The sequence below is a fragment of the Capra hircus genome, chromosome 24 (assembly GCF_001704415.2).
Source record: "Capra hircus breed San Clemente chromosome 24, ASM170441v1, whole genome shotgun sequence".
Classification (NCBI taxonomy): domain Eukaryota; kingdom Metazoa; phylum Chordata; class Mammalia; order Artiodactyla; family Bovidae; genus Capra; species Capra hircus.
In genome coordinates this window covers 559,688-587,298 of record NC_030831.1, presented here as the reverse complement: position 1 = coordinate 587,298, position 27,611 = coordinate 559,688, and the positions used below count along the sequence as shown (strand labels likewise).

At 60.5% G+C, this 27,611-nt stretch overlaps 1 protein-coding gene across 3 annotated transcripts; it reads left to right on the top strand.

Annotated features, from left to right (window-relative positions):
- Positions 1 to 26,885, top strand: CTDP1 (CTD phosphatase subunit 1). 3 transcript variants are annotated; one of them, XM_018039674.1, is made up of 13 exons: positions 1 to 465; positions 5,320 to 5,403; positions 5,895 to 5,988; positions 7,188 to 7,316; positions 8,725 to 8,875; positions 9,767 to 9,857; positions 11,382 to 11,548; positions 12,304 to 13,281; positions 13,599 to 13,740; positions 14,312 to 14,512; positions 20,248 to 20,410; positions 21,584 to 21,732; positions 26,083 to 26,885. In XM_018039674.1, exons 1-13 carry the CDS (start codon positions 161 to 163, stop codon positions 26,222 to 26,224), a joined length of 2,796 nt encoding a protein of 931 aa, XP_017895163.1. In that variant the 5' UTR covers positions 1 to 160; the 3' UTR covers positions 26,225 to 26,885. The 3 variants fall into 3 exon arrangements, with proteins under 3 accessions (XP_017895163.1, XP_017895164.1, XP_017895165.1); XM_018039676.1 differs by lacking the exon at positions 1 to 465 and adding an exon at positions 2,483 to 2,659; XM_018039675.1 differs by lacking the exon at positions 14,312 to 14,512.

Genomic DNA, 27,611 nt, shown 5'->3' with positions numbered 1-27,611 from the left:
TCGGCGCGGGACGGGCGGCGGGTGGAAGCCGGTGCGGGGCTGAGGATAGCAGCGTTACCGCCGTTGTCCCCTCCTGGGCCGGGGTCGCCCGCCCGCGGCGAGGGGCGCCGGGCCCTGAGCCTCTGCCGGCGCCCTTCCGCAGCGTCTCCGCCTGGCTGCGATGGAGGCACCGCCCGGCGGCCGCCTTCCCGCCGAGGGTTCCCAGCCGCCGGCCGTAGCCGAGGTGCGCTGCCCCGGCCCCGGGCCGCTGCGCCTGCTCGAGTGGAGGGTAGCGGCTGGCGCTGCCGTGCGCATCGGCTCCGTGCTGGCTGTGTGCGAGGCCGCCGCCTCCACGCAGCCCTCCGGGCCCGCCCCTGTCCGCACCGGCTCCGGAGGCTGCGTGCGCGCGGAGCGCAGGCTGAGATCGGAGCGCGCGGGCGTGGTGCGAGAGCTGTGCGCGCAGCCGGGCCAGGTGGTGGCCCCCGGGTGAGTGGTAACGGGGGAGGAAGCCAGGTCTGGAGGAAGCTCTGGGCCTGGGCCGGGAGCGGGTCCTGGGCTGGGCACTGGGTGGGAGCGGGTCTCCCGGGCTGCTGCTGAAGGGGCTGCGCTCGGGGAGAAGTTTGCAAGGTAGGGCGCACAGCTGCGCCTTTGCCTGTTTTTCTGAGGCTGGGTGACAGTCCCTGCTAGTCTTCTACTGATCGGAAGCAACAAACTTAAAAAAAAAAAGCCCTGTGTCACCGAAATTGCACTCTTTGAAAGACAGTTGCGTTCTTGAAAGACAGTTGCGTTCTTTTCTCTCTCTGACAGGTGTCTCCACCCAAGACGTCACGTTTGTAAGTTAGGAAAACTAGGGGTCATAGCACGTACAGGAAGAAGCAGGCTGCTCCTTGCTTGTCACAGCGTTAATTGTTGGGAGGCGTGCAATTGTTGAGGTCCTAGTAAACCTTGTGAAGCGTGGCTGTAAAACCTGGCAGTTTTGCTTCATAGCTCAGGAAGGGGGTGTGGCTCTGGCGTAGGTAGGGCAGGGCAAGCAGTAGTATCCTCCTACCATCGGCTCTTGCTGTCGTACCCGTTTTAACCTTGTGAAGGGATTTTTTTGTTTGTTTGTTTATAAGTTGACCAGTGTTGTGTGCAAAGTTGTGTACACATGACTGGTGTGGTTGTTTCCATTGCAGGGACGGAAACCTGGGGCAGGTGAGCATCCCTGCCTCCTGTTCAGTGGCTGGGGTGCAGTTTCCCTCTGTGGGGGCCCCAGTGCCCTGGGCGCTCAGTTTCCTTTCTCCCCACCCTGGCCCTTCCCTGGAGAGGTGGGCACCAGCCCCTGTTCCTCTCCTGGTGGCACAAGTTCATCCTCTGGCTGTTGAACAGTTTCCACCTGGTTCCACATGGCTAGAGCCTGCCTGCCTCACAGTCCTGGGTGCCTCATCTCGCATCCAGTTCTCTTCTCTCATCTTTGGAGGCAGAGCCGGGTCTTCAGCCTTCTGTACCTGCCACAGAGTGCAGGGGAGGTGGCTGGGCTGCACTCTCATCTGCCACTGCTAAAGCCACCCGCCTGGCCTTACGAGGGAGAGGCTCTCTGTGTGTGACGCCCTGGTGTGCTTTCAGCGTTGCTTGGAAGTCAGGTCTTCCTTGACCATTGCTTGGGCCCTGAGGAGCCTGTAAACCCACCACCTGGACGATGGACATGCTGCTTGATGCTGCCGTTTCACTGGGTAGAAAACCCCTGAGGGAAAGACATCTGTTCCACGTTGTTCTGTTACTCTGACTGCACAGAAACGACCCCAAGGCCCAGGCAGGCTGGTTACTGGTCACAGCAGCTAGTGAGCCTTCACATGCAGCCATCCTGCAAAGCAGAGGAGCCCAGTCAGGTAATGCCACCAGTCAGCCCAGCAGCTGGCCTAGTGACGAGTTCCCAGCTGTGGGTAATTTTCTGGTTTTTGGTGTTTCAGGTCTTGGGGTATCTTACTGCAGTGGTTTGTCCCGGGGCCTTTTGAGACTCTGAGCAGTGGTAGCATTTCTCCTGGAATGCAGGTGTGAGAGGGTGTGTAAAGCACCAGCCCAGAGCCAGGCTCTATGGCTGGAGTTGTCCTTGGGTCCATCATTGCTGTCATCAGCTGGTCTCATCCTGACCACACCAGAGGTTGTTCTCCGGCAGTGAATAGTTCCAGGGACTTAGAGACCTTGTCTCTGGATGTAGTGGAAGTGGCAGATGCTCTTGTGACCTATGATGGGATTGCGTGTTTTTGTAGCGCTCACACTGTCAGGGAGAGCGAGGATTGTTCTGACCTTTTAGACAGAGGAGGAGACAGGGTCCCAGCAGGTTCTGACACACCAGCCCGGTCCCTGTTGGGCTTCCCCGGGTTTCCTCCACACTGCTGTCTGCTTAAGCCGCATTTCACCCAGAGCATCCCCGTGGGGGAAGTAGACGAAAGAAGAGTCTTTCTGTCCTCATATTGCGTATGTGGATTGAAATTATTTTGATTTGGAAATATTCTGACAAGGCACTGTTAGCAGAAAGTATTTCTGTTAATTATTTGTCCTTTCTTTTCACTTGTCTACTTTTTTTTTCAATTCATGTGGATACATTGAAGTCTCCAAAGGAAAGGAAAATATACACATAAAATAATCAGAAAACAAGCCTGGTGATGGATAAGGACCGGCACAGGAGGAGGCTGTGTAGGTGCGTGCTTGCGTCTTTTCTTGACGTCCAACTAGCGCTGTCTGTGCCCGGTAGCCTGTCTGTCTGAATCTGCTGTTCGTGTCAGGATTGTACAGTGGTGATGTTTTTAATTCCTTCGTTCCTTCTTCCTTTCTTGGTTGGCTTTCTACTGTAAGAAAAACTAACTTATTGGCGTGGACTCACGGGTTCTTATTCAGTGGATTATAGTCCATTTCCAGTTACTTTCTCAACACTCAGATTATCCTGGACTAGGCAGCAGGCACTGTTCCAGGTCCTGTTTCCTGACACAGCCCTGGAATCAGCCTTTCTCAAAGAAGTGCTGCTTCCTTTCAGTGCAGCCGTGGTCTGGACGTCTCGCCCCCCAGTGCGCTTCAGTAGTCAGATGTTTACTGCTCTAAAGAGGTCCCTTCACCCCTCACCCGCCCGACCCGCCCAGATCCAGTACCTGGCAACGCACCGGGACCCGCTCCTTGACGCTGGGCTACTTCTAACACAGCCGGTGCGCTCTGAGCTCCCCGTTAGAGCAGACACAGATGCTTCTGAGCACAGAAGCCTCCAGAGAGCTTGGTCCTTGTGTGTTGAGGCGGGTACCTTGTGTGGGGACCGCACTGACGCCTGTCCCATGGCCTCTCTTCAGGCACCGGCGGGGGAGGTGGGCCTGTGTTGGTGGCTGGCTTGCCATTCTGAGGCTCGTCTCCTTGGTTGAAGTGTTTCTAGAGTTCACAGCATGTCAGTCCCTTGACTGTGCGGTGGGTTGAGGGTAAAATGACCCTGCCCGTGGCAAGGTCTGCAGAGCTGAAGAGGGAGGGCCTCTCGTGCCAAAAGGCCGTGACTGTTGCTCCTGTCTGACCCCCTTTCCCTCTCTGGGGACTGCATCTCTTTGGGTGGATATTTTTTAAGCCCAAGAAGAGATGCCGAAGTCAGCTGGACAGTGTCACACCCAGCTCTGACCCTGGGGGGGCAGATCTGAGTGGTCCTGTAATTTACAGAAAATGCAGTTGGCCCTCCCTGTCCATGAGTTTCCCCACCTGTGTGTTCAGCTGACTTTGGGTCAGAACATCTGAGCAGTGAGGGTAGGGATTCAGAAAGTTCCAAAAAGCAAAGCTTGAATTTGCCACATACCAGCAACTGTGATAGTGCTGACCTTGTGGCGGGTGTCACTGGTGACCGGGAGATGGCCAGTGTACACAGGAGGATGTGTGCACACACCGGGCCGTTTTCTGTAAGGGACTAGAGCGTCCTCTCACTCTGGTACCAGTGGGTCCTGGGAGCAGCTTCCTGCGGATACACACAGGTGACTGTCAGGTCGGCTTCCCTCTAATGTGGGCTGGGCGTTCCCGCAACTTACCTGGCAAGTGTCAGCCCAAGCTGCGCCTGCTGAGAGGAGCGGCGTGTGGGGCCCCTGGCCCGGGAGCCCACCGGCCACTGTGTCCCTGTGGCCTCACGGGCAGCAGGTCTGCAGGGCCTGTGACCGCAGCGTGAGGGGCGTCGGCGAGATGGTGGATGAGCAGTCACTGTTTCTCCCCGGCCCACCACCAGCGGCAGGCTGTGCACAGGCGCCACAGGGCCCATAGCGCCCCGACCCATGAGCAGATGCTGGAGGGCACCCTCGACTTGGAGCGGAGCGCCTCCATCTGCCTGCCAGCTCCACTGCGCGGTCTCAGGCGCGTCCTGGGCCCGTCCCCCTCTCGTGTGCAGGAGGGTCCCTGGCAGGAAGGGATCTGGGAAGAGCAGTGGCCTCACCCCAGAACTGAGGACAGAAGCGGGTGAGACCCCACGCCGGCACTGCTGACGGGCAGGGTCACCTGGAGGAGCTGCGTGTGCTCAGGGCAGGGGCTCATCCGCTCCCCCAGCCTGTCTAGGGTCAGGGTGAGGGGGCAGTTTCTGGGAGGCGTTGAGATGGCGCTGACAGTGGGCCCTCAGGGAAGGGGTCGCACCACCCGCCTGGCACAGGCCTTGGGGGGTGCCTGGCCGGGGTCACGGGGAGCCGGGTCGTGAATGGCAGGGATGGGGTCACTGCCCGGGAGGCGGGAGAGGTCTCAGAGAGTCTGTGAGGAGTCAACCAAGGGGCCCCCACGCCAGGCGCCCAGGCCCTCACCCTCCGGGTCGGGAGGTGGGACCACGCTGACCCACAGCCATCAGGTTGCGGAGCTGAAAGCCCCCCTTCAGAGACCGCTGCCAGGCCACCAGTATTTGAGGTGAATGTACAGAGAAAACAGCAATTTCTGTGTTTATGAAAACTAGGAATATTAGTCCTGTCAGAAAAATTTAGATTAATCATAGCCTTTCTCCAGACTGGGAATGACTACAGGAAACAAGAATCATTTATTATTTGTCTGTATTTTAACGAGTTGTTCTTTGTCATATTAACGTTTCAGTTTTTCTAAGCTGTTTATCAGAAACCGTAGGAGAATCCCATGTAAGCTTCTCATGCATTTTGAGACAGTTTTCTGTTATCTGACAGGACATCCTGAGTCCTTTCTATTGTTCCGTAGGTAGTTTTGCCGTGTTTCACGTGAAGGACACACGGAAGGGAAAGCCATTCACTTTATCGCCAGAGAGATGGCCCAGGGGCGGCGTGACCCCCTGCAGTCCTGGGGCATCCGATAAGCCCAGGGGCTGCAGCTCGTGCTGACGGGCTCGTTCTCCCCCGTTTCCAGGGCTGTCCTGGTGCGCTTAGAAGGATGTAGTCACCCTGTCGTCATGAAGGGCCTGTGCGCCGAGTGTGGCCAGGACCTGACCCAGTAAGTGCTGGCGCTGGGGAGCGGCGGGGCCTGTGGGGGCGAGGGCCGAGGGCTGGGGTGCAGGCGGCGACGCCACTGTCCCCCATACGCCATGGGCCGGCTGCCTCCTCGGGAGGCGCGCACCCTGGTGTGGTGGGAGCAGCTGTGACGAGCCCTCCTCCTCGTCCCTTGGGGACAGCCGTCGCGGACCTGGCCTGGACTTCCCGCCCGGGCGTGTCTCGGCCTGGGCGGGTTTGCCCCTGTGGTTGAGGGTTTCCCTGGTTCGCGTGTATGGAGCAGTGTGGACCCTTCTGTTTCTCATGCTGTGGGCCTCTGGGACCGTCTTTATTTTCAAAGGGAACTTTGTGAGCGTGATTTAGTTTCTTCCTCAGTGCTCCTGTGTTTCCAGATGGGGAGGACACTTCAGCACACGTCCACTAGAACTAGACCAAGCTAAAGTCCCCGTGAGTTAGCGAGCTAGAGCCCTGGCCTCAGCGCCCCTCTCTCCGCAGGCTGCAGAGCAAGAACGGGCGGCAGCAGGTGCCGCTGTCCACGGCCACCGTGTCCATGGTGCACAGCGTCCCCGAGCTCATGGTGAGCTCCGAGGTAGGTGTCCTGGGGGCCCGGGGCTGGGAAGGTGGTCCTGGGGGCACTTCTCAGTCAGGGCAGGGGTGGGGGCGGAGAGGGCAGGCCTGTTCTCGTCACTGTCCCAAGTGACCTTAGTGCACAGATGGTCCGTGTGAAGCAAGCGGCCTGCCCGCGGGACAGGGGCCGTGCCTCTCCTGTTATCTCCCTGCCTTTGGGGTGGGAGCTCTCCGGGATGCTGCCTCCGGAGCCTGGGCTCAGAGGGGAAGACAGCCTTGGGCGGGGAGCCCCGGCCAGGCAGGGTCGTGAGCTGGTGGCACCAGAAGGCCCCTGCCTGGGAACAAGGCTGTGCAGGAAGTAAGCGCTGCTGGCTGAGTGGTGCTGGCCCCGGGGGCCTGGGGGCCCAGTGCATGCTTTCACTAGCAGACGTGCGCGTGCTGCGGGGAGGTTTGGGAACGGAAAGCTTGCTCTTACACATCGCGAGTCACATGGCTGTGCTGGCCAGAGGCCTCCTGATGCTGGGTCAGGGCCCACACAGGTACGAGCCTCACCAGGACAGGGCGCCAGCACAGGCCCCGTGAGGACTGGCTTCTTGTCTTGTTGAGGGAGGCCTGGAGCTCTGCGTCTCTGTAAGCTGTCAGTCAAAGCACTGTGTTTGTAAACGACATACGCCTATTTTGTGTTTTGTGGAAAAGACCACGCCAGAGAAGTGATTCTGACTTCTCTGAATTACTGAAATCTAAGCATAAGTTTGTAAGTATGTTTAAGACAAAACAAGGAAGTCTGAGGTAGAAAAGAGAAGGAAGTGTTCCTGCTGTTTCTGTTGTAACAGAGTAGCTCTTGGCCTTTCTGCATGAACTCTTCCGGGAGCACAGGGTGGGATTCCTGTCGCTCATCGGATGGCCGCAGCTGCCCCGCGGCTCACAGCATCTCAGTCCTCCCGCGCCCCGCCCTGAGCGAGTCTGTGTAGATTCAGCCTCTTGCCCTCCGCCCCCGATCAGTGGTCCACACGTAACTAGAAGCGGTCACGATCAGACTGGCTTGAGGACATTCGAGCAAACGGAACGGGCTTCAGGCACCAGGGAACTGACTCTGGGCTGCTGGGCGCATGGGTGCAGCGGGCACCCCCAGGTTCCGGTTCTGTTTCCTGAGAAGATGGAGCGCCACCTTGTCTCCACATGGCCTTCCTCAGTCGTTTCTCTTTGCTTCCCCGGCTGTAGCAAGCGGAAAAGCTGGGGAGGGAAGACCAGCAGCGACTGCACCGCAACAGGAAGCTGGTGCTCATGGTGGACTTGGACCAGACGCTGATCCACACGACGGAGCAGCACTGCCAGCAGATGTCCAACAAGGTGCGCGCGGGCAGGCGCGGCCAGGGGCGGGCGCGGCCGTCCTCGGAAGGAGCCTGGGTGTTTGGCTTAGGAAGGGAGCAGGCTCTGCCCCTGAGCTCATGGCCGCGGTGGGGGGACAGTGGAGAGCTGGTGGGGGCTGGAGTGGACCCTCTCTCCCGCAGAGCAGTGCAGGTTTCCAGGTGGCTGGTGTTTCTGTGTTGTGGGATCTTCTGTCCTGGGACAGCTCTCCATGCCGTCTGTGCCGTCACCTGTGGACGTGTCTCAGGGTTTCCCGCATCACGACCACCGCGTTCACGGGCGGCAGAGCTGGGTGGGCAGGGGTGGGGCGCCGCGGTGGCGCCTGCAGCCACTCGGGGCTTGTCCGCTGCAGAGCCGGGTATTTCCATTCATTTCATAAGAGTTTAAATGGTTGCGTCACGCCCAGTGTGAGCATGAGTGGTAGCAAGGTGTCCTTGGGGCCGCGTGGACCATGCCCACTGCCAGGGGCTTCTCTGTGCCCCCCCGATTCCCCACCACTGCAGCTCCCAGACCTGCGGGCAACACTTAGAGAGGCGGGTTGAACCCTTAACCTCGGATACCCTCACTTGGGATTTGAGGATTTTTCTGTTGCAGAGTCCAGATGATTTACCGCTGAGCGTGGGGCTGGGGTGGGGCTGGGTGGTGGTTGTACCATCTCGACTCCCAAGTGTTTTACCAGAGTAGCCCCATCGTGAACAGTGTGACAGATTTATAGCCAATGAAAACTTAACAGTGCCTCAGGTCATTTCCTTTTCGAGTTTATTATTACGGGAAAATGAATGCTAAACAGAATTAGAAGGATCAGCATTTAACTTTCTAAGGAGAGTAGACTTACGTGCGTGTTGATCCCGTGTGAGCAGGTCGGAGTTACTGATCTCATCTGTCTCCTGAAGATGTACCTGGTTTTGTGCTGTAAGTCAGTGGAGTTGCATTTTATAACCGTAAGGAAGTTAGGCTGAATTGTGTGGGGCTCTTCGCTTACCTTCCTCTCTGGCTCCGGGAGGCACTGTGGATAGACCCTGGAATTTGCGGCGGTTGGCTGCCTGCCCAGGGTGCTTGTGAAATGGTTGGGACATGAGTGTCCACCGGGGTCCTGAGACTTCTTGAGGCCCTTGGTGCCCGGTCCTCAGACAGCTAAGGCGCCATAGTTGTCACAGGAAGCTATCGCAGGCCACCCAGCTGTTCTGGGCAGTCGCTGGGATTAGCCGGAGTGCTCACCCGGGCGGTTACTGCAGGAAGAGGCTGAACCCCCTTACAGAGCGTAAGAGAGGGAGGCACTTGTGTGGCGCGGCAGGCTGTGCTGCCGTGACGCCCCCCTGTAACCCCCAGCCTGGTGGCTGTCGCCTGCCGCATGTCGGTGCCGCCCTCTGACCGGCCTTGTTCTCTGCAGGGCATCTTCCACTTCCAGCTGGGCCGGGGAGAGCCCATGCTGCACACACGCCTGCGTCCCCACTGCAAGGAGTTCCTGGAGAAGGTGGCCCGGCTGTATGAGTTGCACGTGTTCACGTTCGGCAGCCGGCTGTACGCGCACACCATCGCAGGTGAGCGGCTCATGGGGTTCTGTCCCGCTCTGGACACTCAACGGCCTGCGTGTGGGTTTGGCTCCTCTCTTTCTCAACGGTGGGTCCTGCAGATGGAGGGAAGGTCAGAGGCTCTGCCTGCCTCAGCCTTGGCCCCGCGGTGGTGGCTGGGGCGCGGGCAGGCCGGTCCTCCAGAACCTCCTCTCTGCTCGGCGGCAGTCACGCTCCAGTCCCGAGTGCAAGCCCCTGTCCCTCTGTCAGCTGCATGCCGCAGGCCACTGGAGAGGCTGGTCAGGATCACGGCCGCATGGGGAAGTAGGAGCGCTCTGTGAGGGCTTCCTTATACAGGCAGAGACCTTCGGGGCTGCCGGCCTGGTCACCAGGGACGTGTCTGTCTCAGTTGACGGACAGTCGGTAGACAGCAGTCAGTGTGAGTGTCGAGTCTGTGACCTCGGGGTCCTGTCAAAGGGCGAGGGCTCTGGTGGGCGCTCAGTGACCCTGGGAACAGCTGAGCACTGGCGCCGTGCGCGGCTGGGCAGGTGCTTCCTCGTCCATGTGCACGCGGTTCTGCTGTCGGGGAGAGTTTCAGAGCGCTGCCCAGACGCCCTGCTCTCCCCTCTGCTGTACAAACACTACAGCCCAGGGACGCGCACGGGCCACAGGCCCCCCCCAGGAGCCGTGGCTTGTGTGGGGTCCCCGTGCTGGTTACTGGCAGACCCTGGGCTCCTGGGGCAGCACTGAGCTGTGCTCACCTCGTCTGCTGAGCCAGCAGGATCCAGGTGGGGGGCGCCGTCAGCATCTGGACCGATCCCCCTCCCCTAAGGGGGGCGGGCTCCGTGTCTCCCCGTCTCACACACAGTGGGATGGCAGTGCATCTCAGACACATGACCGTGTCCTGCTTTCTTTTCAAAGGCTTTCTAGATCCTGAGAAGAAGCTGTTTTCTCATCGAATATTATCGAGGGACGAATGTATTGACCCGTTTTCCAAAACAGGGAACCTCAGGTAGGTGCCTAGCTGTGCACCTGCTGTCGTGAAGTCTGTGTCTGGAGCCTTGGCTGCTGGTTCCGTATCTGCTCCCGGTCCCCAGCGTCCCCTCTGGCGTGTGGATGGCCGCTGTCTTCCAACTAGACCCCTCCCTTCCCTGCTTTCTCTGAATGTCCAGTCAGCGGTGGCTCCTGGGCGGCTCGGGCCAGAGCCCGGGATCACACGTGTGGGAGTGAGCGCAGGGCGAGGGTGCGTGGCGAGCACCTGGGGCGGAGCGCCTGCAGACCCCGGCCACCCCCGGGGCCTCGTTCCTTCAGGGCCTCGCGTGTGCTGACCCTGCCGTCAGTGTCCTGCCTCCTTCCACCCCACAGGCCCCTCCCGTCCTGGCCTCCAACCCCTCACTGAAGGCCTGTTTCATGTTGTGAATTTCTTGCTCAGCTTGTATAAGGAATTTCCCCGTTTTCTACCTAGAGAGAGGCAGCCTCTCCCCAGTAAGGGGGTACATACCCCTGGCTCGGGTGTGGTCTTTTGGCTGGTGTTGGCCACCCTTAGCTGACATTTCGAGTTTCAGGTTCAGGATGTCCTGTTCACATCTGTAGTACATAAGAGAGCCTGGGAGCACTCGTCCGGAAACAGCGCTCATGCCTACAGGTTGAGCATCTGGATGAGCAGATACAGGCACGAGGGAAGGTGTGATGCTTGTCAAGGGAGAAGCTGCCGGAGGACGGGGCATCCAGGGACAGGGCTCCTGGCAGCTCCAGGCAGAGGTGCTTTGTGGGGCAGGTTTCTGGCCGCCACGCGAGCTCTTCCCTGGTCTCGCTGGAGTTAGAGGTGCTGAAAGCATCACCAGTGTAAGTCATTGTAGGTACCTTGTGCCCGTGGAAACAGACTCACAGAAAACATTTCGGACATGTGAACGTTTTTCCTGCCTTTAGTGGCAGCTGGGAAACCTGAGCAGTGGCAGGTGCTTCTGCTGGGTTTGTTCCTCAGGCCTGGAAGACGGGCAGGAAGCACCATTCTCTGACTCTCTGTCTTTGCACTTGCTTGTCTGAATGTTGCCCTTGGGGGCAGAAACCAGGTGACGAGACCCCAGAGCAGGCCCGTGTCCCTCGGGCTTGCTCGACCCTTGCTCCCCTGGCACCCCAGCGTCACTGTTCTGTCCTGACGTCACGTTCATGCCCGGCTGAGACGCGAGTGGGGCTCTGCCTCCTGCCCAGAGCCGGTAGCTCTCACAGGGCGCGGGCCTTGGCCGGGCCCGTCGGTCCGTGCCAGCTCCCCCAGGCAGGGCTCTCCACAGCCCTGCCGCCTCACTCTGTCCTGCTCCTGCCCCGAGGAGCGCCAGACAGGGGAGGAGTGTTGGCAGCCTTAGTGTCGCTTTCTCTGGAAATGTTGAGAGTCTTGTTTTTTAAACAAGCCCGTCTGTGCAGCTCATGCCTGGTTCTGGTTAGTCTGCTCTCCATTGGTTCCACGTGAGAGACGATGTAGACGTTTGGTGGGGGCTGACTTCCATAAAGGGAACTAGTGATGCGTATTTACTTCCAGAAATCTCTTTCCCTGTGGAGACTCCATGGTTTGCATCATCGACGACCGAGAAGACGTCTGGAAGTTCGCCCCCAACCTGATAACCGTGAAGAAGTACGTCTACTTCCAGGGCATCGGGGACATCCACGCCCCGCCCGCGCCCCGGGAGCCCCCAGCGAGGAAGAGAGGTGGGTGGTCCCCGGCCGCGGGCAGCGCGCCAGCCTCCGTCCCGTCTCAGCTGTGGCTACTGCTCCTTCAGGGGTCGGTTTGGTTTTGTTCAGTTTATTTTGTTTCAGCATCAGAGAGGTTGGGTGGGTTGGTTTGTTACACTGATACTATTTGGTTTCAGTTTAACAGTATTAGCCTGAGCGTGTTTTCCTGGTGAGTCCCCTGAAGAATGCTACTTGACTTAATGCACCTGAACTCTCCCTTTCCTCCTGGTTCTCCCTGGGAAGAACAGCCGGGCCCAGGGGTGCGATGTGGGGGCTCCTGCAGAGGCGGGGCCACTGCACCCTGCCCAGACCTGCATGGAGCCCCTCCAGACAGTAGAGCATTTAAAGCGTCTGATAATCTTTAGCCCTTAAATTATTTTGAGAATACAGTTACTGCTGCAGCGGCTGAAGCAGGACTTTGAGGCCTGGCGGGGGGAGGGAGGCCCCAGGGCACCCTGCATGGCTGAGGCAGGGGCATTCTGACCGCAGCCTGGGCGCCAAGAGCGGTCCACACGTCTCGGACCCTGTGGAGCCCCTAACACAGTGACCGACGAGGCGGCCAGCCTGGAGCAGTCACCCACTGGCCACCTCCTGGTGTGTGCCAACGTCCAGAGGTGGCTGGAACCGCAGGTGCGGGCAGGCGGGCAGCAAGTCCACAGGAGGCTTCCTGTCGCTCACTGAGTAATGGTGGCCTTGTCTCCTGTGTCCTCACCTGGTCTATCGTCCTGAAGGTGCCGACGCCGCAGAGCAGCCTCTGTCCATCAGGGACCCGGAGGAAGGAAGGCAGGCGTCTGCGGTGGAGAGTAACGGCCTTGGGAGGCCCGCCCGGGAGCTCAACGGGGGCCCGGGCCCTCGGGGATGCTGGCCTTGTCAGGAGGAGGAGAGGGGCGCCCGGTCCACTGCCCGCACCCCCTCCGCTGAAGGCCGCGGAACTTCGGCGGGCTCCCAGCCACGCGGAAAGACTCCGCCAGAGAAGAGGCCTGTGCGGGGTCCAGCCGGCCCCGACCCGGACCCGGACGTGCCCAGTGACAGCGGGAGCAGCAGCGAGTCCGAGGGCCAGCCCTCGCCCGCCCCCTCCGACGGGGAGAGCGGGGAGAGGCGGACCCGGAGGAAGCCCCAGGCCTCCCGTGAAGCCGGGAAGGCCACACCGCAGGGAAGCCCCCCAGGCCTGGCCGGGGAGCGGCTCGCGGGCGCCAACCACTGCGGGGAGCCCGGCCCCGGCGTGCCGGCAGACGCGCAGGAGGACGGGGAGAGGGACGGGCTGTGCGTGCTTGGCGGCGGCTGCGCCGACCGCAAGGAGGCCGAGACCGAGTCCCAGAACAGCGAGCAGTCGGGCATCACTGTGGGCGAGTCCCTGGACCAGAGCATGGAAGAGGAGGAGGAGGAGGACGCGGACGACGACGACCACCTGGTGCACCTGGAGGAGATCCTCGCCCGCGTGCACTCCGACTACTACGCCAAGTACGACCGCTTCCTCAGCGGCGAGAGCCCCGAGGCCCCCGACATCCGCAAGATCGTCCCCGAGCTGCGCAGCAAGGTGCTGGCGGACGTGGCCATCATCTTCAGCGGGCTGCACCCCACCAACTTCCCTGTGGAGCGCACGCGGGAGCACTACCACGCCCGGGCGCTGGGCGCGCGCATCCTCACCCAGCTCGTGCTAGACCCCGACGACCCTGCCCGGCCCACCCACCTCATCGCCGCAAGGGCCGGTGAGTCACCCCCAGCCTGCCCGCTGCCCTGCTGAGCCCGAGGCCTGAAGCTCCTGGCCAGAGGCTCTGGTTGGGGGCCAAGTAGAGAGGCAGCAGGGGCTCGGGGCCCTTCAGGAGCTTCCTAGGACGGGCCCCCACTCCCGCCCCGAGCCCCGGCCCCGCCCCTCCGTGCCCCTCTCCCCCGCCACCCCGCCCCAGCCCCAGCAGCCCCGGCCCTCCGTGCTGCCCCCCAGCCCCGCCCCTCTGTCCCTGCCGCCCTGAGGGTCTCCGCCCCCCACCCCTCACCGTGGCTCTGAGTGGATCGAGTTTGCTCGCAGGCACGGAAAAGGTGCGCCAGGCCCAGGAGTGCGGGCAGCTGCACGTGGTCAACCCCGACTGGCTGTGGAGCTGCCTGGAGCGCTGGGACAGGGTGGAGGAGCAGCTGTTCCCGCTGCGCGACGACCAGGGCAGGGCGCAGAGGTGAGTTCCGGGTGCCCAGTCCCTGACAAACACGTGTGGGCCGCGGGCCTGCTCAGCCCTCGCAGCCTGCGGCTTCCCGTCTGCGGAGACGCCCATCGGTCTCTCCCCTGTCCCCACCGAGCGGGCTGTCACCGAGAGCCCCTCTCCCTGGTGCCACCTGGAGAAGGAGCAGAGTTGCTGCTTCTAAGACGAGATGGCATTCCGCCGTGATCCCTGGTTTCCAGGTGTTTCGAGGCTGGGAATGCTTCTGTGAAGTCCGGGGGTCTCTGCAGAGTCCAGCGTGGAGGGAGGTGGTGGCCGGGGAGGGCGGGTGCAGAGGTGCGTGGGCCACAGTGTGGGGAGAGCGGGCTGGCGGGTGCCCCTCTGCATGAGAGCAGGCGCTGGGTTTACAGGCAGGGCTGCAGACAGCCTGAGAGACAGTGCGAGAGTGCTGCCTTGTGTCCAAGGCCGCGGCAGAGCCTTAGGCCTGACCAGGAACCGCGCGCCCCCTGCAGAGTCCCGTCCCAGCGGGAGGGGTTGCCGGGGTCCCGTGGGTTCCAGCCCCCCTCACAGCCCTCCTTCTCTTCCGTAGGGAAGATGGCCCTGCGTCCTTCCCTGACAGGCAGAGCCTGCTCCCCGCCGCCCTGTTCCACCCAACACCCGTGCACCCCAAGGCCCCGCCTGGTCCTGAAGTCCGGATCTACGATGCCAGCACGGGCAGGCTCATCCGCACAGCCACCTCGGGCCCTGGGCCACCTGGCGCCCTGCCCCACGCGGGGCTCTCCTCCTTCAGGTGCTCCACCCGCTCGCGGGGAGGTATCCCTGAGCCACGGCCGGCCGCGGGGAGCAGGCTGTGTGTGGGGCAGGCCTTGTGCACCGTCTCCCATCTGGTGCGGGGCTGGGCCTGAGGAGGTGTGGTTCTGCCTGGACGGGCACGTGGCCCTCCTCTGCCCAGGGTCAGCGAGGGAGCAGGAGGCAGCCCTGGCCCTCCTGCCTTGCCCTGCCGGCTGCATCTCTGGGACACAGGGCGGGCCTGTCAGGAGCAGCTCCCGCCCTGCGCAGGCACATGGGCCCTGGAGACTGCAGGCTGTGTATCCGTCCTGCTGCTGGGCTCCAGCTGTGGACAGACAGTGCAGTCGCTGGTTGAGGCCAGTTTCAGTTAGGTGTTGGTTGGTGGCTTTGTTATTTGAAACTGAGAGCGCGGTCACCGACAGAGCTCTGATTTTTTTCATGACGATGTGATGCTTACTTGCTTAAATAGACGCGTCGTGAGCCCAGGTGCTGCTTTTGTTCCCGTGGAGTTGCTTTCTGGCTGGGTTAAAGGTCGTGGACATCTTTGACTCTGATAAATGGGGCAGTTGGTTGTTGTTTCGCCCAAGGCTCGCTGAGCCCCATGGTCCTGCCCGGCAGCCTCCCAGCCCTGGCCCATCTCGGACACACGACTGTGCTGTGACACGTCTCTGGCCGCTGCAGCCCTGTGGACCCGCCTCCACCTCACTGGCCGTCGCCTTGCATCCTGAGTCAATGCTTCTTCCTGGCTGGCTTCTGGGAGCTCTGCCCTGGTGTGCGGTCGCTGTGAGAGGGCTGCGTCACTGCCTGGGTCAGGAGACGCTGGCCCCGTGCTGCCGGCCGAGCGGTGCTGGCTCCTCGGCCATGTGGACACGTGGCCTGCTGGGGTTTTCTTTGCGGTGATTGTCGTGTTCTCTGTTAGGTCCTCCCTGACGGAGAGCAGGTGTTCGGGTGGTGGGTTGAGGGCCCTGGAGCTGCGCTGGCCTCGGTGTGTGTCTGTGGAGGGCGCGCCGTCTGGACAGAAGCGGCCCAGTGTTTCTAGAGTAGCTCGTGCAGCTTATCCTAAACAGCGTTTGGGTTTTGGGGTGCAGCTCTGTATTCTGTCATCCCAGAAGCTTCACGGGGCTCTCGTTCTGTGGAGCTGGTCTTGTCGCTCTTCGCGCGTGTGTGGCATGTCTTGCTTGTCGCAGCGTGGCACGTGCTCGCTGTGTACTCATTGTCCCACTAAGCTATTCTCCAGAGTGTTGCAGTGAGCTCCGTCTCAGAGGTTCCTCCTTGTGAGGGTGAGCCTGACGGGGTGCAGGGCTCGCCTCCGAGCGTGCAGCCCAGGCCACTCCTGGGGCCATCCACCCTTTCCGGTCCTGTTTCCTGGACATGGCGCCTTGCCCACGCGTGTGTGCAGGGCAGGGTGGGCTGCGCTCCCGGGGGCAGCATGCCGGCGTGTTCTGATCCGGAACCCCAGGGCAGACCCAGTTGTGACCAGACACCACAGCCGTTGGGCGGTTGCTTCCGTCTGATACTTGTTTGGGAGTCGTAAGTCTCGGGAGCTCCTGCTTTGATGTTCTGGTTCTGGGCTAAGGTGCCAGCCCGCGAGGGGTCTGGAGTCAGAGGTCCTTGGGGAACATGGGTGGAGTGCCCCTCACCAGGATCTCCATGTGCAGGTCGCCGCTGGGACCGTGGACGGGAGAGCAGCTGTCGTTCAGAGCCGCCGGGCTGGGGCCCAGGTCCAGGCTGCCTGCGTGGCAGGCGCGGCTCCCCAGCGTCACTGGGCCAGGGCTGTGTCTGGAGAGCAGGGTGCGAGGTCGGGGCCACGGCAGCATGCCTCACACGTGTCTCCCAGCGGGTCAGCCGCTGAAACAGCTTCTTCTATGCCCCTTCGTAGCTGAATGCTACAGGTTGTGAATGTCTTGTTTTTTTTTAGTATAGGTTTTCTTTGGAGATGATTGTGGGGGAACAGGCAGTTAACAGAAATGGCAGAGAGCCCAGGGACCCTTTAACCATCTCCCCCCAGTGCCCACATCTCCAGACCTGCTGCCCGCATCGAGCTGAGACGCCCGTCCCGATGGTCCAGGCCTGGAGTGGCCACCCCCCTCTGGGCCCCCTGCCATCCCCAGCTGCCCTGCCGACCCCCGCTGGCCCCCTTCCTCCGCCACCTCCTGCGGCCCCCCTGGTCTGTGCCCGTCCCTGTCCTGTCGTCCGAGAGCGCGGGCTGGTAGGCTGGCAGCTCTGCCCGGCTCGGCTCCCTGGAGACTCTGCCCCAGCGTCGCTGTGTCGACTGCTCAGAGGGCGTCGTGGTGTGAGGTATGACAGTTTCTGTGACTGTCCACCCGCTGAGGACACTGGGGGCGTGTCCAGCTCTGGACTCTAAACTACAGGGCCGCTGTAAATGTGTGCGTGTCTCTGTTTCTCCCGGGTCGGCCATGGGGGCTGCTATGGGCTTGCTAGCACTGGGGCGGGGAGTGGTTCGTGGCCGTCTGACCCTGCCAGTCTCTGTAGGTGGCGTGGGTGTTCCAGCCTTGGGGAGCCATGCAGGCAGCATGGGATGCTGAGAGCCGGCAGGAGCGGTGGGGCTTCGGCAACTGGCGGTCACCGTGTTAGGAGACTGTGGAGACGTCTTTAAAATACCTACTTCTCATTCTTCTTAACACAGCAAACCTCTGCATGTTAATACCTTTTTAATGAAGAGCAACTATTTTCCAGTTCCCTGGTGCTTCAGATAGTAAAGAATCTGCCTGCAGTGTTGGAGACCCAGGTTCTATTCCTGGGTCGGGGAGATCTCCTGGAGAAGGAAATGGCTACCCACTCCAGTGTTCTTGCCTGGAGAATCCCATGGACAGAGGAGACTGGAGGGAGGGTTACAGTCCATGGGGTCACACACGGCTGTTTTCCAAGTAGAAGAGAAGCGCATGGAGAAGCGTGGCCTGTTTGGGCTTTGGGGAGTCTCTGGCTGACAGAGGGCGGGTGCCCGCCTGCCGCTCGCCTGCCCAGTGGTTGCCATCTGGCTGGGGAGGCCACGAGGGGGAGTGGTGGCCAAGCCCGTCCTGTCCCTGGAGGAGGGAGCATCCTGGCGGTGCCGGCAGGGTCCCTGGAGCCCCAGCCCGAGGCAGCGAGGGGCAGGCACGCGTGTGCGCTGGGCGGAGTCTGCACTCGAGGGAGCCGCCCCAGCGGAACCCCGGGCCTCCGCCTCCCGTGGAGGGCGCTCACATTCCTCCTTTCCCTTTCTGGATCTGGAGGGAGGCTGTAGCAGGTGTGTTTCTAGTAGAAAGATGCCGCTGCCATTTTTCCACACTCATAAGAGCTGTGGCTATTGATGTGACCTGATGTGGGACTGTATGGAGATCTTGTGGCTGCTTGACCTCACGTGGAGTGCAAATCCCCCCACGCGGGCTTCTAGGCGAGTGTTCACCCTGCCTGCCCACCCTGCCAGACCGGCGCTGAGCAGTGTGGCTTGTTGGTGAGAGAGGAGGTCAGTGTCTCCCTTCAGCCTGAGGACGGGAGAGCCTGACCTGCCGCATTCTGGCTGGACCTGCTGGGCTTTGGCTTCGTAAATAAAGACTGATGAAACCTGAGTAGGCACCACCCATGAGGCAGCGTGTCTTCACAGCTCAGGTTTCCCATGTGTGCTCTGTATGTGTACTCTGGGTGTGTATATACACTGTGTGGGTGGGGGTGTGTGTACCTCAGGTATGTTTATATACTGTGTGTGTGTGTGTCCCCTGAGGGGGGTGTGTGTATACCCTGGCTATATGTATATTCTCTATGTGTATGTGTACCCCAGGTGTGTGTACGCCCTGTGTGTGTATATGTACCCCGGTGTGTGTGTGTGTACTCTGGGAATATGTATACTGTCTGTGTGTGTGTGTGCACACCCTGGGGGGGTGTGTAGGTTTACCCTGGGTGTGTTTATAACGTGTGTGTATATGTATACCCTATATGTGTGTGTGTGGGCCCTGTGTGTGTACACCCAGGTGGGTGTGTGTGCATTCTGGGTGTATGTATACCCTGTGTGTGTGTGTGTGTGTACCCCAGGTGGGTGTGTGCGCCCTGAGTGTACGTATACCGTGTGTGTGTGTGTGTACCCCGGGTGGGTGTGTGCACCCTGGGTGTACGTATACTGTGTGTGTACCCCAGGTGGGTGTGTGCACCCTGAGTGTACGTATACCGTGTGTGTGTGTGTGTACCCCAGGTGGGTGTGTGCACCCTGGGTGTATGTATACCCTGTGTGTGTGTATACCCCAGGTGGGTGTGTGCACCCTGGGTGTACGTATACCGTGTGTGTGTGTGTGTACCCCAGGTGGGTGTGTGCACCCTGGGTGTACGTATACCGTGTGTGTGTGTGTGTACCCCAGGTGGGTGTGTGCACCCTGAGTGTACGTATACCGTGTGTGTGTGTGTGTACCCCAGGTGGGTGTGTGCACCCTGGGTGTATGTATACCCTGTGTGTGTGTATACCCCAGGTGGGTGTGTGCACCCTGGGTGTACGTATACCGTGTGTGTGTGTGTGTACCCCAGGTGGGTGTGTGCACCCTGGGTGTACGTATACCGTGTGTGTGTGTGTGTACCCCAGGTGGGTGTGTGCACCCTGAGTGTACGTATACCGTGTGTGTGTGTGTGTACCCCAGGTGGGTGTGTGCACCCTGGGTGTACGTATACCGTGTGTGTGTGTGTATACCCCAGGTGGGTGTGTGCACCCTGAGTGTACGTATACCGTGTGTGTGTGTGTACCCCAGGTGGGTGTGTGCACCCTGGGTGTACGTATACCGTGTGTGTATACCCCAGGTGGGTGTGTGCACCCTGAGTGTACGTATACCGTGTGTGTGTGTGTGTACCCCAGGTGGGTGTGTGCACCCTGGGTGTACGTATACCGTGTGTGTGTGTGTGTACCCCAGGTGGGTGTGTGCACCCTGAGTGTACGTATACCGTGTGTGTGTATACCCCGGGTGGGTGTGTGCACCCTGGGTGTACGTATACCGTGTGTGTGTGTGTGTACCCCGGGTGGGTGTGTGCACCCTGGGTGTACGTATACCGTGTGTGTATACCCCAGGTGGGTGTGTGCACCCTGAGTGTACGTATACCGTGTATGTGTACCCCAGGTGGGTGTGTGCACCCTGAGTGTACGTATACCGTGTGTGTGTGTGTGTGCCCCAGGTGGGTGTGTGCACCCTGGGTGTACGTATACCGTGTGTGTGTGTGTGTACCCCAGGTGGGTGTGTGCACCCTGAGTGTACGTATACCGTGTGTGTGTATACCCCGGGTGGGTGTGTGCACCCTGGGTGTACGTATACCGTGTGTGTGTGTGTACCCCAGGTGGGTGTGTGCACCCTGGGTGTACGTATACCGTGTGTGTATACCCCAGGTGGGTGTGTGCACCCTGAGTGTACGTATACCGTGTGTGTGTGTGTGTACCCCAGGTGGGTGTGTGCACCCTGGGTGTACGTATACCGTGTGTGTGTGTGTGTACCCCAGGTGGGTGTGTGCACCCTGGGTGTACGTATACCGTGTGTGTGTATACCCCGGGTGGGTGTGTGCACCCTGGGTGTACGTATACCGTGTGTGTGTGTGTGTACCCCGGGTGGGTGTGTGCACCCTGGGTGTACGTATACCGTGTGTGTATACCCCAGGTGGGTGTGTGCACCCTGGGTGTATGTATACCGTGTGTGTGTGTGTGTGCACGTGTGTACCTGTCCTGAGAGTCGGGCTCGGGCCGGCTGTCCTCATGGGCTGTGACTTCCCTTCCAGGGCAGTGCAGCCACGCCCCCAGCAGGTGTTTGGTGACGACCTGCCCGACAGTCAGGATGGGGAGCAGCCTGGCCCTTCCCGGAGGAAGCGCCAGCCCAGCATGTCGGAAACCATGCCGCTGTACACGCTGTGCAAGGAGGACTTGGAGAGCATGGACAAGGAGGTGAGCCCGCACTGCCCTCTGTCCGCCCGGCGCGGCCCGGCGGGACGCCACTGGTCAGTGTTGGGCAGCGCAGGAGGCAGCTTTCTGGCCCCACCCGGGGAGCCTGGTGCCCCGCCCGTGGACCACGGGCAGCCTCTCGGAGGAGACTGTAGACCCTTACAGTTCGGGTGCTTCGCGTCTGTGGACATGTGGTTCTGTATGGAGCAGTGAGTGCCGTCTCTCAGCACAGGAGTCTTGCCTTGCCTCCCTTCATGGGCATTCTCACGTTTCATGGGAGAAATGGAGGCCTTCAGCTCAGCTGAAGAGGGTGTATTCTGTGTGAAGGCCTTGTGAAAGTGGCAGTCAGTCGGGCGCGTCTGACTCTTTGTGACCTATGGACTTTAGCCCACTAGGCTCCTATGTCCTCGGAATCCTCCAGGCAAGCATACTGGAGTGGGTAGCCATTCCCTTCTCCAGGGGATCTTCCTGACCCAGGGATCAAACCCAGGTCTCCTGCGTTGAGGCAGATTCTTTACCATCTGCACTACCAGGGACGCCTGGAAGACCTTGTGGGCCCAACACCACCACCAGCCCTTGGACTGTCGACGCAGCGTGTGTGTGCTTTAGTTCATGCATGCGTGAGCCTCGTCCCTTCTCGGCTGCACGTGTAGGTTTCAGCTGGAGATGTCGCTGGTCTGAGCCCTCCTGCTCAGAGCTGCTCTGTTTGGGGCAGGGGTGTCCCCCCTCACCCCCATCACCCAAATTTCATCAGAGGGTTTTTAATCCTGGCCATGCCAGGTTCCAGGGCCTTCCTCCAAGGTGTCCCCACTGTCCACTGTGCGTCCACGACTTCTGCAGCGAAGTGGGCCCCGTAGAGCCATGGTGTGCACAGGTGTGTGGGGCACACACCCGGGACAGGGCTCCAAGGGCACCGGCCGTTGTCCTGGGCGCTGGGCCTCTCTGACTCGGGGCTCCGGCAGAAATGGTGATTTGTTGGGCATTGGAGTTCTCAGTGGGGGAGGGGGCACAGCCCGGGCCGCCCCTTCCCGCCCGGGCAGACCCCACATCGGAGCTGCAGGAGCTGCTGCGTGTCTTCCTGGAGCAGGCAGCACTGAGACCCGTCCTGGGAAGGGGCCGCAGGGCGGGTTCGTTGGGATGGTGCTCCATCCATGCTGACGCTCAGCCCCTTGTCAGGTGGACGACATCCTGGGTGAGGGCAGCGACGACAGCGACAGCGAGAAGAAACCACGGGAAGAGGAGGAGCCTCCGGAGGAGGAGCTGGGGCATGGCCCGCCCGAAGCCCTGGAGGCGCCAAGGGGCCGCCGGCTGGAGAGGGGGCTCAGGTGAGCGAGGGCGGGGCGCCTCCCACGTGGTGAGCGTGCACCATCCTGTTGGGTCTTCCTGGCATCAGGGACCCTGACGGGAGGGGTGGGAACCCTGAGGGGGTCCCCAGAGGGCAGAGGCCTCCCTGCTTTCTGAGCAGGCGGCTGGGTCCAGCTTCGCTGCATGAGTGCCTGTGGTGTCTGCACCTGTGTCTTTCTGGCCATCTGGTCTGACTTGCAGGCCATCCTGTAGGTGAACTGACCTGCGGAGAAAGTACGGCCCCTTCAGGCGGGCACAGGCCAGTGCCCCGCAGCCAGTGGAGGCGGCACCGTGCCCTCCGCGGCTGGAGCCCCCTCGGCGCACTGTGCTTCCCCGCTTCGTAGGAACGCTGTTCCATGGGTCGAGGAGAGAACTGTGAACTCTGTTCTGGGTGATCAGCCGCACACGATGGTTTGACTCCGTGTTCTCACACGTGGGGAGTCCTGCTGTCAGGGTGGAGGGTATGAGGGGTGCAGGCGTCGTGGATCCCACATCTGTGCCGGGCCTGAGGGCTGGGGGAGCCCTGTGCTCCATCCCACAAGGGCTCAGACAGCTGCTTTTGTCATGAAACGCGCTCAGGCTATTCAGAAACGTTAGAGCAGATGAGGCCTGGATAAGCTTTTCTTGGAGCGTGCCCTCTCACCCTGTGGTCCTGGCCCGGATCGCATGCCCCGGGACCCTGATGCCATGGCACGCTCCCCACGTGTGTGTCTCTGAAGACGCGCAGAGCCTCCCTTGTGGCCGGGCGGGGCGGGAGCCCACCCGGGAGGCGGCATCCGCTCAGCCTCGGGGCCCCAGTGGCCTTCCACACCGCAGGGCAGGCGCTCCTGGGGTTCTCAGCTCAAGGTTTGCCAAAACTGCTGGATCAGATCAGGTGTTTCCTCATCTTTTGTAATAATGGTCCATGTTTCCAAATGAGAGAGACATTCCTTTCAGGTCCTTTTGTGTCCTGGTAGCACCAGGCTGCCACTCCCTCCTGATGCCCTGTTCCTGGCACATTGCCCTGCCACCCCCCCTGCCCAGTCAGAACCTCCACTTAATGCCCACGTGCACAGAAATAACCAGCTCCTCCACTGTGAATGCAGCTGGGACAGCGGCGGAATACAGACCTGTCCACGCAAACGCGCGTGCACGCACCTGCACCCGACGTGGCCTTGATGGGTGAACTAATGACCTTACCAGGTGCAATGCTGCCCTTTTCTTTTTGCCAGAAACACCCAGCGGGTTGTAACCAGCAGTTCAAACATACGTGCTTTGTGGATTTTGTCTGATCTGGGTTAGGTGTTGATACAAAATAAGTTTTTTATTTAGTGTGTACTAAACAGCAGCCTTCAGGTGTGGGTCTACATGCTTTTCTATAGCGAAGTGCTCAGACAGTGGACCCTGGGGGAGGAAATGTGCGTGCGTGTTTGTGTTCCTGTTCACATTGTTGCTTTATTCGACATCAAATCTGAGATGACTCTCGGGCCTTAAATTTTCTCCAAATTAAATCTGTTAGCGTTTCCCTAGGGAACTGTGCAGCTGGTTGTGGAAACAAAACACAAATATTGCTTGTTCTGCTGGGAGGAGAGGAAGCTGGTCTCAATTACAGGCCTTTATTAACCATGGCTTGCAGCTGTTTCCAGCCTTTGAGGTAATTTAAGCACTAAAACTCAATTGTGTTGGACGTGAGATTATTCCAAACATTGTGTAACCGGGACTGAGGGCTTGCCTGTTCCACCAGCGGGCACTGCCTCTGTGGCCTCTGACTTTCGCCCCTGGCAAGCCCGCCTGTTGGACCCCAAGATCCCAGAGCCTTCCTCCTGTGGAACCCCCAGGGTTCAGCACGTTGGCGTTCGTCTCTGAGTGGAGGCTGTAGTAGGCTGTGGGCCCCCCTCCTGGCTGGCTGCGGGCGCCTCCCTGGGGCTCGCGTCTTCCTGGCTCCGAGGCCCATGGGGCCGTTGCCCTGAGAGTGGAGGGGCCGTTGCCCCTGCAGCAGTGTCTCCAGATGCCGTTGAGAGGCTTTTATCGACAAGTGGCTCGGAGTGCCCCTCGTGGGGACCTGTGCTTCTGCCCTGGGGCCCTGCCTGGCCTACCCCCACCCCTGGGGGCTCACCGCTGACAGCCTCAGCTCCTCGTCGAAACACCTTGGGGCGCATGAGGGTCTCTGCACTTCATGTTTCTTGCCTCCAGGAAGGTTGCCCGCCCCCACCCCACCCCACCCCCGGTGACTCACTGTGGGTCTCCCAGCACGTGGAGTGGAAGGTGGCCGAGGAGGAGCTGGAGGGACAGCCCATGACCTCAGGGTCTTGCTGCAGCCGAGGCCGTGCAGCTGGGGCTGGGGCCTGGGTCACCCCCTGCCTGGGGCCAGCATCCACAGTTGAGCAGGACCCGCCTGGGGCCGTGTGTTCACTGCACGTGTATTGTTGCTGTGTACAGGTGCGCACACGCACGACCTCCAGTTCTGTCCCTGGGAGGTGGTACCCCTGTGAGGAATGGTTATTGGGGTTGTGTGCAGTGGTTTGAACGATAAAGAAGTAAGCAGTCTTTCAAAACTGTTTCTATGTGTCATTTCTAAATGTATCTGCATGTTCACCACTCAGCAAAGGGAAATAATCTGGGTGCTTCCGATTAATCACACATAGTAACACCTTCTGTTCGAGCATCTCTGCACGTCCCGAGTCAGCCTGCAGTGTGGGGGCCGGCCCGGGGCCCCGCGTCTGCTCTGATTTGGTTTGAGAGCTGCAGCCCTGCATCCCCGCCTACCCCCGCCCGGCGCCCGACCCCAGCTTGGCTGGCGCCTTTCCTGGAAGCATCGCAGGGACCCCCTCGGCCCCACCCTCGTGTCCAGGCCCCGGCACCCTCTCCTCTCCCCAGCCCAGCCTCCCCGGCACCCTCTCCTCTCCCCAGCCCAGCCCCCTCAAGGTGCGAACGGGGCCTGAGAGAACGGGTTCTTTCCAGTTGACTTTCCCTTCCCTCACACCGCCTGCGGGGCCCAGCGCCCAGCTCCAGCTGTGGGCACTGATTGGAAAGGCGGCTGTGGTCTGTGGCTGTGCCCTGTCCTGTGTCCGTCTGTCTGAGGCGGGTGCGCCTGCTGCAGGGCTGTTTCTAGGATGAGGCAGGACGCTCTGGGGGCCCGCTGCCCTCCCAGACCCGGCTGCTCCACGAGGCCTCTGAGCTCAGGCTCCAGTTCACCTGTCAACTCATCCCACTGCCTCACGTTTCTCTGAAAGTGACAGCGTAAAACGGAGTGGTTTTTTAAACGGAGATGCGCCTCACCCCAAGGCTGCTCTGCCTGCAGCTTTTCTCGTAACCATGACGACAATAGAGCGTCCAGAGTGACGCTTTGCTTACCTGGTGCAGATGAAAGGCTGCGACTTAGACACGTGTGTCCGCTGCCCGCTCCTTTTCCGGGATGTGTCCCTCTGGGCGGGGCTGGAGGTGGAGGATGTGGGGGACCCTCAGCTTCTGAGCTCAGTGTGGGGGAGTGTGACCTCAGGGTGGGGGGTGGTTCCAGGTGCCAGGCCATGGGCACGTCAGCTGAGGAGCTGAGGGTACCAAGCTCCCGTCCAGCGCCCACCCCGCAGCACCTCGCTGGACGTAGCTGGGAGGCTGTCCGGGGACGTGTCTCCTCATGGGGAGACGTGCCTGTTGCACGTCTCGGCTCGGGAACTCGCTTCCCAGGGCCAGTCCTACTCCCGCGCAAAGCCCAGGGCCTCCCCCTAATCCTGCCAGCCTGAGAGGTGAGGTGCTTCCTAACTGTACCTCCGTTTCACTTTCTAGTCAAGTCGCGCTATTTTTTCAGTGTCTATTGTCCTTTTTGAATTTTCTCTTTTGAAGGGGTCGGTTGCTGTTTTCTGTTTGGGGAGTGTTTCTCACGATCGGATCGTTTGTTGTCTGTTGTAGAAGCATCTTTGTGATAGAGCGTGAGTAACAGGCAACATCGTCCTGTGTGTGTGGCTGCTGACAGTGCCCTTTATGGCTCTTAAGAGAGCACTTTGGGGGGTTTCTTCTTTCTGGAACGTTTTCCCAAACCAGAGGTGTGTGTCAGGGGATGTACGTACTCTTATAAAACTGAAGTTTCTTTTTCGATAAATGGTGCTGCAACAATTAGATGTCAAGTGCAAGATAATCTTGGCCCCAGTCAGAAATTTATCCAGAAATTAACTCAAAATAGACTATAGGCCTAGACCATGAACCTGTCTGCTGGCGACTGACCCAATGCCCCTTTCTGGCGGCTGGTCCCACCCTGCCCTCTCCTGTCCTCATGCGGCACGGTCACTGTGTCACCTGCTATGGGCCCTGGCCATCAGGGCTGGGCGCAGCTCACAGCGCGTCTGCTTCCATTGCAGGGGCCACAAGAGGAAGCTGAACGAAGAGGACGCGGCCAGCGAGTCCAGCGGGGCGTCCAGCTGCGAGGACGAGGAGGGGGGCAGCTCGGAAGCAGACGAGATGGCGGCCGCGCTGGAGGCTGAGCTGGGTGACCTCATGTGACCTGGGATGGCCCGCAGCTCACCCATGGAAGGACGTGTCTGTTTGCAGAGCTCCACCTGCAGAAACATTATTTTGCAGAAATAGGTGTTTTTAGAAGTTTTACCACAGGAAGGCCGACTTGTTAAGGACAGCATCGTGGGGAGCGCGGGCCATGCCAGAGACTGTCATTGAGCTCGGCCAGGCCACACAGCAGGACCGAGCGTGGGGTCTGTCATCAGAGGAGGGGTGTGGGCTGGAGCGTGGGGTCTGTCATCGGAGGCAGGGGGCGCTTGTGCCGTTACTGCTGCAGCACGTCACTTAGGGGAGGCCTGGGGCGCCGACGAGACTCAGGGGATGGTGCGCAGGAGCCCGGCGTCCTGGCTCTCCTGCTGGAGGCGGAGGCGCGCGCAGGGTGTAAGTGAGGCTGCGTGGCACGCACACACCTGCGCAGAGTGCAGATGGGCCAGGGCTCCCGGTGCACTATGACCCATGGGGTTCACTGACACCAGGTCCTGTGGCTTCGTGCCCAGGCCGCCTCCTTACTCCCACGGGCATCGGGACAAAGGCCACCGCCTTCGGCTCCTTCATGAGATCAGATGTAAAGTTTTGTATATCTGTTTCATATGTGACCCCCCAAACAGATTTTTCTTTCATTTAATAAAAGTCTTTTTTGTAAGCCTTCTTCCCGGCCCCATTCCCTCCTTGCAGGGTCCAGCCACCCGCCGCCCCGCCCCAGTGCCCATCAGGGAGGTCGTGGGCAGAGATGTGGGGAGGTTCATGGGTGAGTGAGCAGGGCCTTGGACATCGGAATGGAGAAGCAGGGTCCTCCCAAGCTGGCCCATGGCTGTTGCTCGTTCCATACGCACCAAAGCTTTAGAAAAGCTGAGGACCGCTGCTGTTTCTAATAGATTTATGAAAATTAGATCTAACGCCGAAGGAAAGCAGAGCAATTCTGATTCTAGGAGCTCAGAGCTGACAAGGTTGTAAAATTCGTCACGTACGGCTTGTCTGCCAGCAGCATGGACAGCGTGGTCCTGTCCCCAGGGTCTCGGGTCTCACCTGCAGGCCTGTGTGCTCAGATGGCGCCAGTGAGAGCCCGCCTGGCGCCGCTGACCTGAGACCCCAGCCACTCGCCTCCGGCCTCCACACGCAAGGCAGTACCAGGGCGATTTCACCGTCGTGCCTCCCCTAGGACGGCCCTCTGGCCCTTCCTGGTGACCCCGGGTTGGCCTGCAGGTGGAGGCACAGAGCCCAGGAAGGCATAAGAAACCTGCCAGGGCCTGGGGCATCAGCGGCGCCAGGCTGAGGCGTGGATGAGCGACAGCACTGCTGAGCCACCAGGCGTAGAGAGCAGGCCTGCTTCAGCTCGAGGCCAGCAGCGGGGCAAGCCTTTCTCCTGGGGCGATCA

What these genes read in the sequence shown, in the direction of transcription:
- CTDP1 (XM_018039674.1), top strand. Translation starts at nt 161, where the DNA reads ATGGAGGCACCGCCCGGCGGCCGCCTTCCCGCCGAGGGTTCCCAGCCG. An exon ending in AGCTCATGGTGAGCTCCGAG is followed by an intron (nt 5,989 to 7,187) that starts GTAGGTGTCCTG and finishes CCCCGGCTGTAG; the next exon opens with CAAGCGGAAAAGCTGGGGAG. An exon ending in TGGAGAGCATGGACAAGGAG is followed by an intron (nt 20,411 to 21,583) that starts GTGAGCCCGCAC and finishes GCCCCTTGTCAG; the next exon opens with GTGGACGACATCCTGGGTGA.